At 32.2% G+C, this 17,502-nt stretch overlaps 1 protein-coding gene across 3 annotated transcripts in view; it reads right to left on the reverse strand.

The window, feature by feature from the left end:
* Positions 1-17,502, reverse strand: part of MDGA2 (MAM domain containing glycosylphosphatidylinositol anchor 2) — an 833,536-nt gene that overhangs the window by 38,668 nt on the left and 777,366 nt on the right. For all 3 annotated transcript variants that reach the window (XM_016926039.4, XM_001151973.8, XM_063792901.1), the window contains one exon: positions 4,424-4,601. In XM_016926039.4, coding sequence (XP_016781528.1) covers positions 4,424-4,601 — 178 coding nt within the window. The remainder of the gene's footprint in view (positions 1-4,423; positions 4,602-17,502) is intronic.

Here is a 17,502-nt window from a genome sequence, read left to right on the forward strand (position 1 = left end):
TTAATGATCTTTCCCACTGTGGCCATTGAGATTAATATCTGCAATCCATTTTGTTTTAGAGGATTGAATATAATCTGCTTTGGAGCTCAGCAATAACAGCCTCAAATTACCAAAAAGACCAATGCTAAATAGCACAGGAAATGTTCCCTTTTCAAGGTATAGTTTCTGACCTCTTAAATATCTGAACTAGTGCTAAACAAAAATACTCAGATATCAAAACTGAGGCTGAAACTAGGCCAACCTATAATCTAGGTGATTTAAAAATGAAAACAATTATCTAGCAGAGTTTCCACCTTTGTTTTTTGCTGTTTTCTACTTCTACTGAGAGTAAAGTAGAAAGTTCATGGCACAGATGAAAATAAAGCAATCCTGATATCATGTTGTAATATGTGTACTAAAACGAATAGCTACATCAATGCCTTTTTGTTTAATTACAGTAAAATATACACATACATACACATGTGTGCATGCACACAGAATTTTAAAATGATGAGCAATACATTTTGTGTTCTGGGGTACCAAAAGAATTTTTTTCCCCGAGAACTAATTATATTTGCAATACAAGTGCCAATGAATTTCCACCCAAAGAGAAATGAATACTTTAAATATTACTAACACAACAACAAAAATATCTCTCATCTAAGGGCCAAATTTGTATCTGTATGTATCAATTAACCACTTATCACTCTGAGAAAATATTCCAGTCTGGATGAAGGACAGCATTGATGTAATTCCCCAAGATTTCAATAGGCAGAATGTAGTTTCCCAGGATTACAATTGGCAGTTAATTTACAGTGCAGAACTTATCTGATTTGTCATTTTCTTAGTGGTTGTCATTAACCACCTTTGTTAAATTTGTGCAATAGTAATAAACTCCGATGGGCAAAAATATTCATATATAATTGTAACATTAGTATACAAATGATAAATTTTAACAGAGTAACTTTTTCAATGATTTCCACTATTCCTACATACAGAACACAATTCCCATTACTGTAGTGGTTTTTCTGATTCTACATTCCACATTGCAAATTATGAAAAGAATAACAGAAAAGGAACTGAAAGTGAACTAAAAATAACAATTTAATTTTATGGCAAGATATCCATGTATTTTAATTTTAAAATTAGTAAAAATTAAAATTATTTCACAGTTAATATGAAATTCTTAAAAAATTATGTGCTATCTTTCAAAGATGTAAGCGTCCTTGAATTATAACTTAGTTCTAAGATATGTTGTATGTACATGTAAAGCTCTTACCAGACTGAATTTTAATTGAGACTTCGCCTCCAACATTTAAGTCACCAAATTCACTATACATAATGCAGTTAACTTTGTGAAAATTTGCACATCTAACTTCTAAATAGTTCAGCGAGTCCAGTTTTTTCTTCTTTCATTTGAACTTGCATGTATAATTTTTTTATAAATGCATATTGTAGACAATTGTGTCCCCATAAAAATGCATATGTCAATGCCTAATCCCCAATGTGATTGTATTTGGGGATAAATCCTTTAGGGAGGTAACTAAGATTAAATTAATCTTGGCCTCAATCCAATGGGATTGGTGTCCTTATAAGAGGAGGAGGAGACACCAGAGAGCTCTCTCCGCCATGTGAAGAAGACATGGTGAAAAAGTGACCATCTATAAATTAGGAAGAGAGCTCTCACCAGAAGCTAACTATGCCAGTGCTTTGATCTTGGACTTCTCAGCCTCTAAAAGTGTGAGAAATAAATTTGTGTTGTTTAAGCCTCCCACTATGGTATTTTGTTATGGCAGCCCAAACAGACTAATACATTGCCTCTAAACCATTAAAGTATACATTGCCCAAACCTATATCACATAAAAATAATTTTAATAAAAATGTTGGAGATCTTAATATGTATGCCTAAGTATGTAAAAACAATTTTGAAAACTTATTATTAAAAGTAATATCTATTTCCTGCATGTGTTTTTCATTTTAGTTTGTTGCCTCAGAGTTTTCAATAACTACTAAGCTAATTAACTTTTTAAAATCTCTTAAGGAAAGTCATAATGATCAATTAACTTTAGCAAAGAAGTAAAGATCTTCTCTAATGGAGTGGTGAACCCTAATTCTAGTCAGGTTTGTCATTTCACAGTCATTTAACTTTGCAGGACACTGAAACTTTCTGGGTCCGAATATCTTCATCTTTTAAAGATATTGATATTAATGCACTCTACATTATACATCTTATTTATTTGGTAAAAACTGTAAGTACAAACAACTTTAATGAGTTGTTAATAGTTTTACTTCATATTTCACGTTTGACAGTATTCACTACTTTCCCCTTAAGCAGGAAACGTATACTTAAGGGTAAACACAATGGAGTACTTCAGCTGCAAACAAAGCATTCTATTATCTTTTTAACTCAGGCTCTGATAATCAATGACAAAAAGAATCCCGTTTGGCCGAGTGCTGTGGCTCATGCCCGTAATCCAAGCACTTTGGGAGGCTGAAGTGGGTGGATCACCTGAGGTCAGAAGTTTGAGACCAGGCTGCCCATGGAGAAACCCCCTCTCTACTAAACATACAAACATTAGCTGGGCGTGGTGGCAAGTGCATGTAATACCAGCTACTGGGGAGGCTGAGGCAGGAGATTCAATTGAACTCAAGAGGCGGAGGTTGCAGTGAGTCGAGATCATGCCACTGCACTCCATCCTGGGAGACAGAGTGAGACTCCATCTCAAAAATATATATATAGTAATAATAATATTCTACTGAAGCAATACAATAAATACGAACTGTTTAAATAATGATTCATTCAAACCTGAAATACATTGAAAATTCTACAGCTAAAACTGAATATTAAAATTCTAAAATGCACACAAATTTCAATTTTTGAAATATTTATCTCTTTAGTATACAGTAAAATAACATATCTAGGCTGAGTGCAGTGGCTCATGCCTGTAATCTAGCACTTTGGGAGGCCAAGGCAGGTGGATCACCTGAGGTCGGGAGTTCGAGACCAGCCTGACCAACATGGAAAAACCCCATCTGTACTAAAAATACAAAATTAGTAGGGCATGGTGGCACATGCTTGTAATCCCAGCTACTCGGGAGGCTGAAGCAGGATAATTGCTTGTACCCAGGAGGTGGAGGTTGCGGTGAGCCAAGATTGCGGCATTGCACTCCAGCCTGGGCAACAAAAGCAAAATCCCGTCTCCAAAAAAAAAAAGAAAAAAGAAAAAAAGAAAGAATAAATATATCTAATTGCCATTGTTTCTCTTTGAGATATTAATTCTAGATAAAAGTTTTAGATCCACTTTTAACTTTTTCAAAGTTCTGCACTAATTTCTATTTTTCTCCAAATAGGACATTTAAGTAGTGAAGAAATATTTTATGCATATAGTTAATAAAAAGAAAACTATCACTAACACACACACACACACACACACACACACACACACACAAACATTTAGCATTTTTTAACATTAGCAAAATGAAAAATGAATGGCCACCAACAACCAAGACCAAAATCCGGCAACTAAGATGTCTTTTGATATGTATATAAATAAACTGGTACATTTATGCAATGGAGATTATTCAATGATAAAAAGAAATGTGCTATGAAGGCCCAAAAAGGCATACAGAAATCTTATGAATTTCTAAGTGAAATAAGGCAGTTTAAAAAGCACTACATGCTCTATGATTCCAAATTTACAACATTCCCGAAAAGGAGAAACTATAGACAGAGTAAACATATCATTGGTTGCCCGGACTGGAGAAAGGAGAGATAAATGGGTAGAGCATGGGAACTTTTCAGGCAGTGAAACTATTCTGTGTGATACTGTAATGGTGGAGAAATTATATACACTTGTCAAAATCCATATAACTGCACAACACAAATAACTGTAATGTATAATATTGATTTTAATAATAATTTCTTAGTAGTTGTTAATCAATTTTTACCAATGTACCACAATAATATAAGACGTTAATAATGGGGATACTGTGTCAGGGAGACGGGGCTCTGTATACTTCCTGCCAATTTTCTGTAAACCTTAAAATGCTCAAAAACTGAAATCTATTAATTTTATTTAAAAAACAGAAAATGAATTTTGATCTTTTTTTACTTCTTAAAAAGTTTTAAAGTCATCAAGAATTTGAAAAGATAAAATGCAGACAAATATTGTATTATAACTTGTAGGATCAAAAATAAAGAAACATTGCTTATATCACATAGGTTCACAATTAACTAAATTATTCTATATCTCTACATTTGTAATCAAATGTCACATTAATGGTGATTAAGGTTTTTGTTTTTTTGTTTAGTTAACTGGCTAATGATCCAGAAAGTCAATATGCTAAGTTTTACTTTGTGTCTAAATTCGGTAGATAGCAGCAACCAAAATTTTCCACATAGTTAAATATATAAATAAATAATTTTAAATGAAAGGCTACTTACCACTATATTTGATCACACGAATTGTTGAATCTCCTTCACCAAATTTGGTGAGAGGAGTCAGTCGGACTTCATAAGCTTCTGGTTTAATTAGCTCTGTCAAGTTATATGTAATTAATTCTCCCTTTTGAATATTCCCATTTATTTTAATCTCCTGCTCCCACCAGCGCTGCTGTCCAGCCTGAAATCAAAACAATAATAGAATAATGTCCCCAGTATGTTCTTCAGAGGTACTAAGAAAATTGAAAACAAATTTTGAAATTTTATTAAATCAAAAAGTACGTATATTAATGAATACATATTATTAAAGTTCAAGTTTCTATAATGATAAACAAATTTTGAGATGTTTGCATGCATATGTTTGCAGGTAATTGCCAAATGATCAGAGGTATTTAATAGATTTAATATATCATCTAATGTTTAGTAAGAGTCAGAAAATTCCGAAGTGTCTCTGATCTTGAAGTCGGGAGTGATCAAAGTTTAGCTACTTCTTGCTTAACATATTAATGGCATACGAGATTCTTGAATACTTACAACTCTATCACATTAGCAAACATATGCATTGCATATATAACAGTTCCCATATATTCTGGGCATTAAAAGTATAAAACAAAGACAAATCCTTAACTTTTCAAGTTTATTAAAAAGAGAGGCACAATAAACAAATGTATAATATAAAATTTCAGTTAGTCATATGTACAATAGAGAAAAATAAAAAACCACAAGGAGATTGAAAGTCATAGTGGGAAGGCTGGAAAGGGGCACTCTTTAGTTAAATCAGAGGACATCTCCATAAGAAGAATGTTAGGAAGTTAAGATGAAGGGTAGGAATTTACCATGGGATTTGGCAAGATGGAAGCGATGGTCTCCTTGAAATAAATGGTGTCAGAGTAATGAAGATGAAAGTGTGATTGTAATATGTTAAAAGAAGAATGAGTTTCACAATGCTTCCCTCACTAAAAAATCACAATGCTCAGATAATTTCACAGCACAGTTAACAAAATGTTCAGGAAAGAATTCTAATCTTTTACAAAATCTTGCAGATATTTTTAAAAAGAAAAACAATAACTCTCCAGCTATGTTATTTAATTTAAACCAAAAAGGATGGTACAAGAAAGAAAAACTTATGTATACAAACCGAATTCATAAAGTTTTAACATACAATATTGTTTCCAAATTCATCATACAGTACTGTTATCAAATTCATCAAGTTTTACATCCAGTATTGTTTCTTTTGCAAGGATGCAAGAATTGCTTAACATTAGAAAATATGTTAACATAGTTAACTGGCAAAAGAAGAAAAAACATATTTCTACTAGATGGAGAAAAATTTGGGAAACATCAACTCCTATTTATAATAAAACTATGAACACGCTAGGAATGAAAGGGAACTTGATTAATCTGATAAAGAAGATCCAACAAAAAGGTAGAGGATGCTTTATTTTTAATGCTTATATATTAGAAATTTTTTTAGAATTACAAGTGAGAATGCTCAACATTATTTAAAATTGTACTTTAGTAACAATAAAGTGTATAATAATTGGAAAAACAAAACCAAAATAGATCTATAGAGTTGTCTACGTAGGAATCTCTCTCTTTCCTTTTCTCTCACTCTATCCTTCCATATGCATATACACTTGAATGTCTTTTACAAGCACTTTGAAGCTTTCTTTATTAAATGTATGCATATAATTTATTAGATGAGATAACAGGTAATCCACAGCTTTGTTTGCTATTGTAAATTGTAACTTTTAAGCTATTAATATTTTGCTGGCTTATACAATTGTGACAGATTTTTTTATTCTCCTTAATTCAGATATATATATATGACAAATACAGTCCTCTTTCTATATGTATCTAAACATATAGTATGCATCATTGCCTTGTAATATGTGTCTGATATTTTTCATAGCTGAAATCTATGGTATCCTTTTTCATGGGGCTTTTCTCCTTTTATTTGCTTGGTTATTTTTCACTGGTGCTGATAATATGGCTTAAAATTCTATTATTGGGGGTTATCTGTGGCCTATGACAAAGACATATTCTGTATAGATGTACCATTGTTTCTGACATGCTCCTAAGGTCATCAACAACATGGCCTACTTTTACTTTGATTGTGAAACTCTTTGGTGTCACAAATTAGAGTGGAGAAGATCCCTTGCTTTGAGAAGGCCTTGAGTTTTCATTGCTGTCTGCCTCAATGGTGCCAAACTATTAAGAATCAAAGTTCAAGTTTGTCTGGGTTGGCAAACAGCTGAGGGCAAAAGTAGTTTGGGCAGAAATTCTGTTACTTTTGAATGCCATTTTCCCTTGGATTTTTACCTAGTACTTTCTCTATGTACACACACATACACATGTACACATTATATGCACAGGTACACACACATACACATATCACATAATATGCACATATGTTCACATATATGCACATACTATATGTTCATAAGTATTTGTTTTCTGAAGGTTAAGTTAGTCCTAATTATACAGTCTTGACTGCTACATTTCTGGAAATAAAAACTACAATATGTGTGCTACAGCACAGTCCTACACAAATGACAAATTAAATAATGGCATGGGAAGAAAGCCCAAATATAAAATATATAGAGTGTCTGCACAGAAGAGAGAAAAATATATACCATTCAATTGGTTATGCATATGGAAAAAAACCACTTGAATTGGAACCTTATATCTTACACATAAAATTCAGTCTCAGGAGTATCAAACAATTAAATTTAAAACATACAATTTAAATCAGTTAGGAAAAATACAGAAAAAATGTTATTATGATCTCAGGTAATACATTACTTTTTTTTTTTTTTTTTTTTTCTGAGACAGTCTCACTCTGTCACCTAGGCTGGAGTACAATGATGCTATCTCGGCTCACTGCAACCTCCGCCTCCAGGATTCAAGCAATTCTCCTGCCTCGGCCCCCTGAGTAAATGGAATTACAAGCATCCACAACCACGCCTGGCTAATTTTTTGTATTTTTAGTAGAGACATGGTTACACCATGTTGGCCAGGCTGGTCTCAAACTCTCGACCTCAAGTGATCACCAAACTCAGCCTCCTGAAGTGCTGGGATTACAGGCGTAAGTCACCGTGCCTGGCCAATATATTGCTTTCTTAAACAGAATAGGGAAGGATGAATCATGAAGAAAAAGATTGAGAAATTTGTCTACCAAATTTAAAATTAATTAAATATAAACTTTCAAGTTAAAAAATTTGTTCTCATCAGTATTCACCATTAAACAGGAAAAATACAAGCTAGAGGTTTGAAGAAGATATTATACACATGTTAATATACACAGTTAACTAGACTTTATTTTGATAACAAGGAAAAGAATTCAGTAGCAAATTGAGCCAAATAACAACAAGTAATTCATAGATGAGGAAACCCAAATAAGTAAGTAACTAAAGAAGAGGCTTAGCCTCACAATGAATCAAGGAAACGGAAATTAAAACCACAACTTTATTTTCCACCATCAAGTAGGCAGAAACTTTTTAAAAATTAACTATTAGGGCTTTGTATAGATGTAAAACAATGAGAATCTTTGTGCATGTCAGAACCAGAGGATTGGGGTGGGAAACAAATGAGACTTTTATCCTACGTATAAGCTAACAAGTTAGCCTGCCACAATATCATGAATATTAGCAGAAGACTGGAGACTACTTGGTCAGAGAAAATGACTCATGACTCAGCATAAATCCCAAGCTTTATTTTAGCATTGATCCTCCTTACCTCCGAAGTTCCACAGAAGTACTGCAGATGTGCCAAGGAGGACGCTGCACATGCCTTGATTGTGCGTCACATTTGAAGGACTGTGAGTTTAAGAAACCTTAGTCTTTATAACTGATAGTAACCAAATGTGTCCAACCATTGCCCAGAAAGGAGACATCACAGGACATCAAACAAACCTCCCCTCTGTTCCAGAAGAAGACACCACATTCAAAAGACGTTTGCTATGCTAATGACTCGAAAACACAGGCTGTAATAAAAGGGCAACTGGTGCCTCTGGGCACAAGACACAAAGAAATAAAAGCAATCCATGAAAAATTGTCTTTCAAACATGTATCCTTGATGAAAATGCAAATTGGTATAAGTTTGGAGAGTAATTTGCATTAAAAGCCACGTTACAATGAGAACAGGTAAATTCTTATACTTGGAAACAAGTATATTCATCGCATAGAAAATAGAACATGATCTATACCTCAATCGTTTAAGAGGTGATAATGAAATTGTAGACTCTTCATAAACTGGAATATAAAATATAGCATGAAAAAGGAACCTATGCAACATACATCAACATGGAAAATTTTCACAAAATATTGAACTAAAATTAATTTTGAAGTAGATATGTTATAAAATTTAGTTTTAAACTATGCATTTTAAAGAGGATGTATAGATATGTACATATTAAAGAATAAAGAAATGAAGAGAAATAATAAACACTGAGTTGAAGATAGTGTTTAAATAGGTTAGGAGAGTGCAAGAGATGATGATGCAGTTGTGAGGGGTAAAGAAAGGACTTCAGCTCTACCGCGTGATTTTTGTTTTGTTTTGTTTTAGATTAATGGTAGATGTAAAAATTATGATTATGTTATTTTGTGTAGGCCTGAAATGTTTCTTTGTTTTTAATAAAGAGAATTAGAGAATAAGAGAGAGAAGGAATTCTGAATTTTCTTAAAACTCTTTCTCCCTTGAATTCTATGACAGTGCTCTCTCTCATATTGCTTCCCACATCTGCATCTTTGGCTACTCCTTATTTTCTTTTCCTGTGTTCTAAATGTTGATGTTCTCCAGAATTTTGTATATGGCGTTTGTGGTACTCTGTATTAGTGGTTCTCATATTTCTGCATGCATGAGAATCACTAGATGACACTGTTAACCAAAATTCTAAGTCTCAACCATCAGCAATTATGGTTCAATGAGATCTAAAAATACGATCTTTAAAAAGCATCTCCTCTCCCACATAGTAATTTGGACACAAATAATCCAGAGGCTACATTTAGTGAGGCACAGATTAGTCCTGCTAAACCACCTCATTACTATTAGTAGCTTCTTCTAATATCTCTACATTGATAACTTCCTAACTTATATTTTCAGCTCAGAAAATTAAGAAAAAAATCCATATATTAGTCTTTACCATGTGCCACTATTTTAACTGTCTTATACCTATCATTATATGTAATATCCCACAAACCCTAGCAGGTAGTAACTATATTTAGCCCTATTTCATGAATGAAAAAACTGAGGCAGAGACAGGTTAAGGTAACTCTTTTAAGTGGCAGCTTCAGAACGTGGTTAGACCCAAAATGACTCTTTTTGGTATCACTTCCTCCTTTGTTTTCCCTGAATATACTGCTCCCTTAATTGTTTTTACCAGAGCCCTTATATATTTAGTTATAATACACTATGCCTGGTCATTAACTTGATAAAAATATGATGAAATTAAATGCCAGCATACAACGTATTTTTAACTGGCCTCCAAGGAGTACGGCAGAAAATCAAAGTTATTTAAGTGAAAACTGCATACAGTCACTGAATTTACATACAGTGGTGAAGGATAAAAATCCTAATTCCACAGAAAGCACTTATCTTTCAGATAAGCATGCATAGTTAATACTAGGTATTATGAAGCTTCTATTAGTTTGGTAGGTTAAAATACTATAACATAATATAAATGATGACACTTTTACTGTCTCTTAATTTTAGATTTATATATATATATGAACAATAGGCAAAGTGCTATGATTTTAAAAGATAGATAAAATCAATTTAAACACACAAAAATATATACAGAATAATTTATTTGACATTTTACTGTTACCTAAAGACACAAGTTTAATCAAGGTGTACTTTCCTTGATGTTAACATAAGTTTAAATAAGAGTTTAATACCACTGAAAATTTGTAGTACATTACAAAGGGACACTGCAGGTATCCTCTTGTTATAATGAGTGTTCTACTCAAGTAATTTTAGTCAGGAGATACGTTGATGTTGTTACTTATTACAAACTCCAGTGTCCATAACTTCATATGTGTATTAAAAAAGCAATAACTTTGATTCCAAGTCTTTAATTTAAGCTGTAATGAAAGTGTATACTTCAGCAGTTGGCAGAATAAGCAATTAAATACTTCATATTGTATCTCAGTGAGCTGTGCAAAATGTAAAAATGGAAAACTAAATGCAATGTTTGCACATACATAAAAGGAGATGCAATATTATTCCACTGATTGAACGTAATACCAGAAAGCCCTCAGAGAAGATGGGTTCTAAACAATACAGCAGATGACAATCCCAGATCATACTTATAAGCACGATGATATGTAAGTAAGTGTTAAACCATTTTCTTCATGTCAATTTTAAAAATCCATTTAATTTTTCTTTTATCCCCAAGAGGTATATTCCATTCAGATGATTTAGAGGTTAGCCTAAAAACCCCCAAGTACCCTAAAGTGAGACTTTTTATTAAAAATTATAATTTGTTATTTTTACCACAGAAGATAATTAAAAAGCTATTGCTGAAAAGGTCTCAGGAGGAAAAACCATGTTAATTTTTTCTCTTAATTTTATAAGAAACAAAATTGACTAACTTAAAAGCAGAAGGCTGCAACAGATTCTGAAATGTGAAGGGAATAAAAGTGGTCATGTTTTCCTCTTTTTTTTTTCTTGGACTATAAATCTTTTTAACCACTATAATGAGCTCCATTGAAAAGTACCAGGTAAGTAAAAACTAAAACAGAAGAGGAAATGCAACAACTGAATACAAGGCATATATGTGTGTTTATTTCATTTATTTTTATGTAACTCTATAAAAGATTGATATATACATTTTATAGGAAACTCCTATTCATGTTCAGCAACCATACTGATAGTAAAAATAATAGCTGACATTAAAAATCCAGGTATTACAGACCCTAAATCACTCACACTAATGATTATCCAACAGCATAAGAAATCAGGAAGATGACATTTTCATGGATTAAAATCAAATTGTCTTATAATCCCAAATAAAATGTAACACTGATTTTTAAGATGCACTGTTGTTTTAATAACCCCTTTTAGGGAAAGGAGATAATAACTAACATGGCGTTAAATGAATCTTATTTTTATTTTCTACTAGTAATAGCAAACATTTATTCAACTAATTATATAACTTTTCTTCTTTCATTACCACAAATTTGAGTATCATCTTCTTTACATTCAGCAAGAATTCTTCTGAGTAGGCACTCATAAGAATTCACATCATAGAAATATTTTGCTTATCATACTTTGCTCATGCTATTAACATCTTTAGAAGTGACTGTGTATTTTTTAGATATCCAGAAATTTATAAGTTTTTATCTGCCTTTGGTCTTTGGAATCTTGTATTATTTTTCTTAATTGAATTATGTCTAAATTAAAGAGTTTTCCTTGAAAGCATCCTGGTGTGGTATAGGAGAGAATACTTCTTGTTTGAACTCAGTCAACTTCAACTGTTTTTTCTAGTTGTGTTCTAGCGTCTAGCATGCATAGCATTTATTTTTTATGTCCTTGGAACTGTCTTGGCTTTTAGTCACCAGTTCTATTCAGTCTGCATTTTTCTTAAGCAAATCACAAGTTCCTTGAGCCTAACATCATTATCTTTCCCTTTTCTTTTGAAGCGGTGTGGGATTGGTGAATCCCGAGAGCTTCCCCAGAACTACAGTAAGGCAAAGAAATACCAGGCCCCATTCCTTGAAAATTTGACTCAGTCTACCCTACTATGCTACTTGAGGGCTCCCCCAAGTGGGACCCAGATCTCAGAACTTCTCGGCAAGTCTTGCAATCTTCCTCAACTACATGTTGGGAAGTGAGCATGCATCCTTCTTTCCTACTCTGGTGGGTTGTAGATGCCTTTTATCAGGGAATATAGGCACCCACTCTATTGCCCTTCTTTATCAGGGAATATAGGACCCACTCTATTGCTCTTCTCTCACTTATGCTAAAATAATCCTCTTTCCCATGCCTGGAACTCTGTATTTGCTTTGGGAATTGCTCCTGATATTTTTTATTCCTGACATAAAGCATTTCAGAACTCAACGCTTTTTCTCCCCTAGCCACCTCCTGCTCACTTCCACCACCATGACCTCTATTTGATTTAAATACTAGGTTTTCAAGGCTACTGTTTTTGCTTGGACTTCATACAATCTATTAAAAGTTCATTTGTCACCTTTCTTGTTTTGTGCAGGTGTAGGTTGGTCTTCCCATTCTTGTGCCATAAGCCTTAGCCTTCTCTGTTGTAATTTTAAGTAATGAGAGAGCAGTTAATAAAGAAAATTACAAGAATAGAAAAATGCATTTGTTAATTTGTCAAATTCTCAACTGACCTTTTCAAAAAGTTTTTAACTTATATAGCAAACTACTTTCAACTTGCATTTAGCTTTGAGTATCTTGAAAATAATTCCCTACAGTATTTCTTATTTATATTTCTGTTAGCATCAGTTACTGATTATAAAACAAAACAAACACAGCAGCCCTCAGGTAAAGACAGCATTGAATGTGTCCACAGCATCAGTGGGTCTCTCAGTCTTTCATGCAGTTTAGCAAGTTTTCTTCCCTCACCTATCTTAGTGAGCCACTGCTGTCTGAAGAGATGTGAACTGGCTATGCAAGCAGAGTCTCTGGTAAAGCTCACCAGTAAATAAATGAAAGGCCTTGCAAATATACTTCAAGGATCTTTTTAAAGAAAACTAAGCAGTAAGCACAGAGAACAAGGTCTTTAGTGACAACCAAGGGAAATATTCTTGCCCTGCGATCACAGAAATAGAAGTAATAGAAAAAGTAGAAATTGAAGTTGAAAAAACATTGAATCTAAAACTTCCTACATATATTAAGGGTGTTATGATAAAGTTAAATATGTAGTTCCAAAACAACTATGACACATACAATAAAACAGAACTTTGGAAAAAAGTAAGTTCTTTAGTAACTTGAAAAAAATTATTCCTTTCACAGTAGCTAAAGCTGAAGTGAAGATGAAAACAAAGACTGTCATTTTACATAGTCTTTAATATTTAGTACATATTTTATGTGACTTTACATTCCTAATGTGTCAGTTTAAAGTATATTAAAGGGATATGTGAGAATATTTAAAATATAGCCAATATTTATTGAGTGATTGCTATGTTCTTTTAATCCCAAGCAAATCAATGAAATAGCTCATTAACTTTAAATTGTTTCTATATTTTTATATTTTAACTCTTTCTATTAAAATGTGTAGAATTACTGTTTCTAAATATAATAATTCTAGAAAAAATAAAATGATAAAAATGAAGAGAAAAGAGTAAATATGGTATCTCAGAAAACATACAGAATAAATAATGTTCAAATGAATCTTGTTAGCCTTTCTTATTCCTGCCCCTTTGTAATACTTGAAAGGTAATTGCTAACACTTACCTTAGGGAATGATTAATGTTTTTAACTTTCAGAGCACATTTATCTTATTATATTAATATAATTTATTTCCTGTTTTATATAGTTAGCAATACGTTTAATAATGAATTATAATCATGATTAAGTAAATTATATTGAATAATACTGTTCATATTCATGATTTGGTAGAGTTTAAAACATTTGACATTTAATGAATAGGACTTAAGGTGAAATTTCGATACATTAAATAATTTTTTATTTTAGTTTCTAAAAGAATAGGTTATTATTATTTAAAATCTAGCACATATATAAAATTCTAGTAACTACAATTTTATCACCAAAGCATTTCCTTATTATTGGATTTTTTTTAATGACGACTTTTTTATAATACTTATAATAAATATCATAATAAATATTTTAAGACTTAAAAATGAAATGATATTTGAACTTTTGCAAGTTTCCTATCTAAACTTACAAAAGTAAATGTGTTATGTAGTAGAAGTTAATATGAGACATTCTGGCTCATAATAGTCACTTTGGTCACAGTCAGGTTAACATACCCTCATCTGTGGGGAAATGAGCCTCTAATGGAAAACATCAATCCTTAACATACAAGTGACAACTTTATTAAAAATGTTTTTTAAATAAGCTTATTTAAAGAAAATAATATAAAAATGTGTTCACAAAGCAATAGTAATCAAAACAATATTGGACTAGCATAAAAACAGACATATAGACAAATGGAACAGAGAGCCTAGAAATAAACTTAAGCATATGCAGTCAACAAATTTTTGATAAGTCCACCAAGAAGACCCAATGAATCAAGAGTAGCCTCTTCAGTAAATAGTGTGGCAAAATGAATATCCACATGCAAAAGAATGAAACTGGCTCTTATCTTACACCATACACAGATTAACTCAAAATAGATTAAAGATCTATGCATAAGACCTGAAGCTATACAATCCTAGAAGAAAAAGGGATGGAAGCCCCTTGGTATTGGCTCTGACAAGAAATTGTTGGATATTTAACCAAAAGCATAAGCAGCAAAATAAAAAATAAAAAATTGGGACTACATCAAACTAAAAAGCTTCAGTACAACAAAGGGAGCAATTAACAAAATGCAAAGCTAGCAATGAACTGTAAAAATCATGTGTGAACCACATTATCAGATAAAGGGTTAATGTCCAAACTATATAATGAACTCATGCAACTAGACAGCAAAAAAACAAATAATCTGACCCTGCAAAAATAAGCAAAAGACAATAGATATTTCTTTAAAGAAGAAGTAAAACTGGTCAACAGGTAGATGAAAAGGTGTTCAATATCACTAATCATCATGAAAATGAAAATCAAAACCAAAATTAAATATCATCTTACATCTGTTGGCATGACTATTATAAAAAAAAGATGAGATAACAAGTGTTGGCAAGGGTTTAGAGATAAAGGAAACCTCTACACTATTAGTGGGTATGTAGATTGGTTCAGCCATTGTGAAAAACAGTATGAAGCTTCCTTAAAAAGTTAAACATCGAACTACCATATGACCCAGAAATCTCTTTTCTAGATACCTACCCAGAAGAAATCACCAACTTATAAAGACAACTGCACACCCATGTTTATTGCGTCATTATTCCTAACAGCCAAGATATGGAAACAACCTAAATGTCCATGAATGAATAAATGGATAAAGAAATTGCAAATTACACAATTGAATATTACCCAGCTTTGAAAAAACAAGGTACTGCTATTTGCAACAGCAGGGCGGACCTAGAAGAATTAAGCTAAGTAAAATAAAGCAGACCCAGAAATAAATAAGAATGCATGATATCACTTATATGTGTAATCTAAAACAAAACGAAACAAAAACTCAAATACACAGAAATAGAACATGGAAAAGTGGCTACCAGGGGTGTAAGTGTGAGGAAAATGGAGAGATGGAGGCCAAAGGGTACAATGTTCAGTTATGTAGGATAAATAAGGATAGAGATTAATCACAGAACAGAAGGACCACAGTTAATAGTATTACATAATATAAATTTGCTAAGAGAGTCGATTTTAGGTACTTGTACCACATACACCCACATATGGACAAGCATAAGAGAACTATATAAGAGAATGAATAGGTTAATTTGCGAGACTGTAGTAATCATTGTATTATGTATATTTATATCAAAACATCATGTTGTATACCTTAAAAATGTACAATTAAAAAAGACAAATTTAAAAATTATTAATAGTGTATTCATATTTTAATACTACAAATTTCTAGGAACAATTTTGATGACTACAGTATTCTTTACATAGGAATTAAAAATGTAATCAAGGAGATTGAGCTATTTTAAAAATTATCTTCTGTGTTTTTAGTACAAATTGTACTGTCAGTCTCCCTTAAATTCACTGTGATTTCAGCCAGTAGGGTGCCTAAATATGAAATTTATAATGTCACCATGGATATTTTATAAATTTTTTTAGACTTCTATGTATATGTCCCTTAATTCCACCACCAGACATCAGAAAGGCTGAGCCTTTAATGGCACATTTGATTCATTTTCCACAATTTTTAGAATTGCAGTTTGGGGTGACAGTTGAGAATACTCAACTAAAGTATTTTTGTTTACTAAGAAAAACGAAAAGTAGTAACTATAATATTTTTGAGGACTCACTATTCCCAGATATTTTGCTAAATATTTTACACATTATTTTAATTTAAATCTTATAAAAAATCTATCGAGGTTAGTATTATTATCTTCATTTCCTCAGTTGAAGAAGTAGATTAAACCAATAAACGTTCCCAGGTCATACAGTTGGTAAGAAGCAGAAGATAATATAAATATTATTACCCAATATTGTCCAATTTCCAGGCTACTCTTGTAATCTTAACCACTATTCTCCATTTCCTCTTCTTATATCAAATGTGTTGCTTTCAGTTTTTCCTGACAAATGTGTGCTTTATTTACATTCCTTTAGAAATTTATAATTTTTTTTTTCACCATTGGGAAGGCCTAATTATGTTGAACTCAATTACATAGCAAGGGGCAACAGAGGAAGATAACAAATCTAGCTTTTATCTTTAGGACAAGGGTTAGTCATACAAAAAGCTTTTGATTTTGTGAGACCTGACAGTTAAGGTGAATTCTGATTCTGCTTTCCATTTTATTTAGAGACTCCAGTGGATGTGTGCTTTGGTTGTGCTGAGTTTGTACTCATAACTGTTACATAAATCATTAAATGACAGGGTATTTCATAGTGCCTCAGGAAAGAATTTATATGTATTACTGACATATCCCCCTACCATGTATTTATTACTCCCATCTGTTAAAGCAAAACAACATTGAAAACCACCCAAGAGACCATGTGTAACAGTAAAAATAATCATTCTTTAGCAGCTTCTGATAAATTATTATGAAAGAAAAACTTGCTTCCTATCAAGTTTGGAAAAAACACATTCTAATTATTTTCTTGTCATGCTTGGATCAGCAGGTGAAAGGACACCTCAACCTAAAAATTAATTTTGTTATAGATTTCAACCCTGATAAATTGGAATTAAGCAGCTCAGTCAGCATCTTTCTTCATCAGGTAGGTTTTCTAAGGACTACTACAAAAATATCCAGGAGGTAGTAATAAATTAATAATTAGGTTTTGAGTTTTTAGTTTTTATTCATCTTGGTATCTGATATGGTTTGGCTGTGTCT

This window comes from Pan troglodytes, chromosome 15 (genome assembly GCF_028858775.2).
Source record: "Pan troglodytes isolate AG18354 chromosome 15, NHGRI_mPanTro3-v2.0_pri, whole genome shotgun sequence".
In the NCBI taxonomy this organism is placed as follows: Eukaryota; Metazoa; Chordata; class Mammalia; order Primates; family Hominidae; genus Pan; species Pan troglodytes.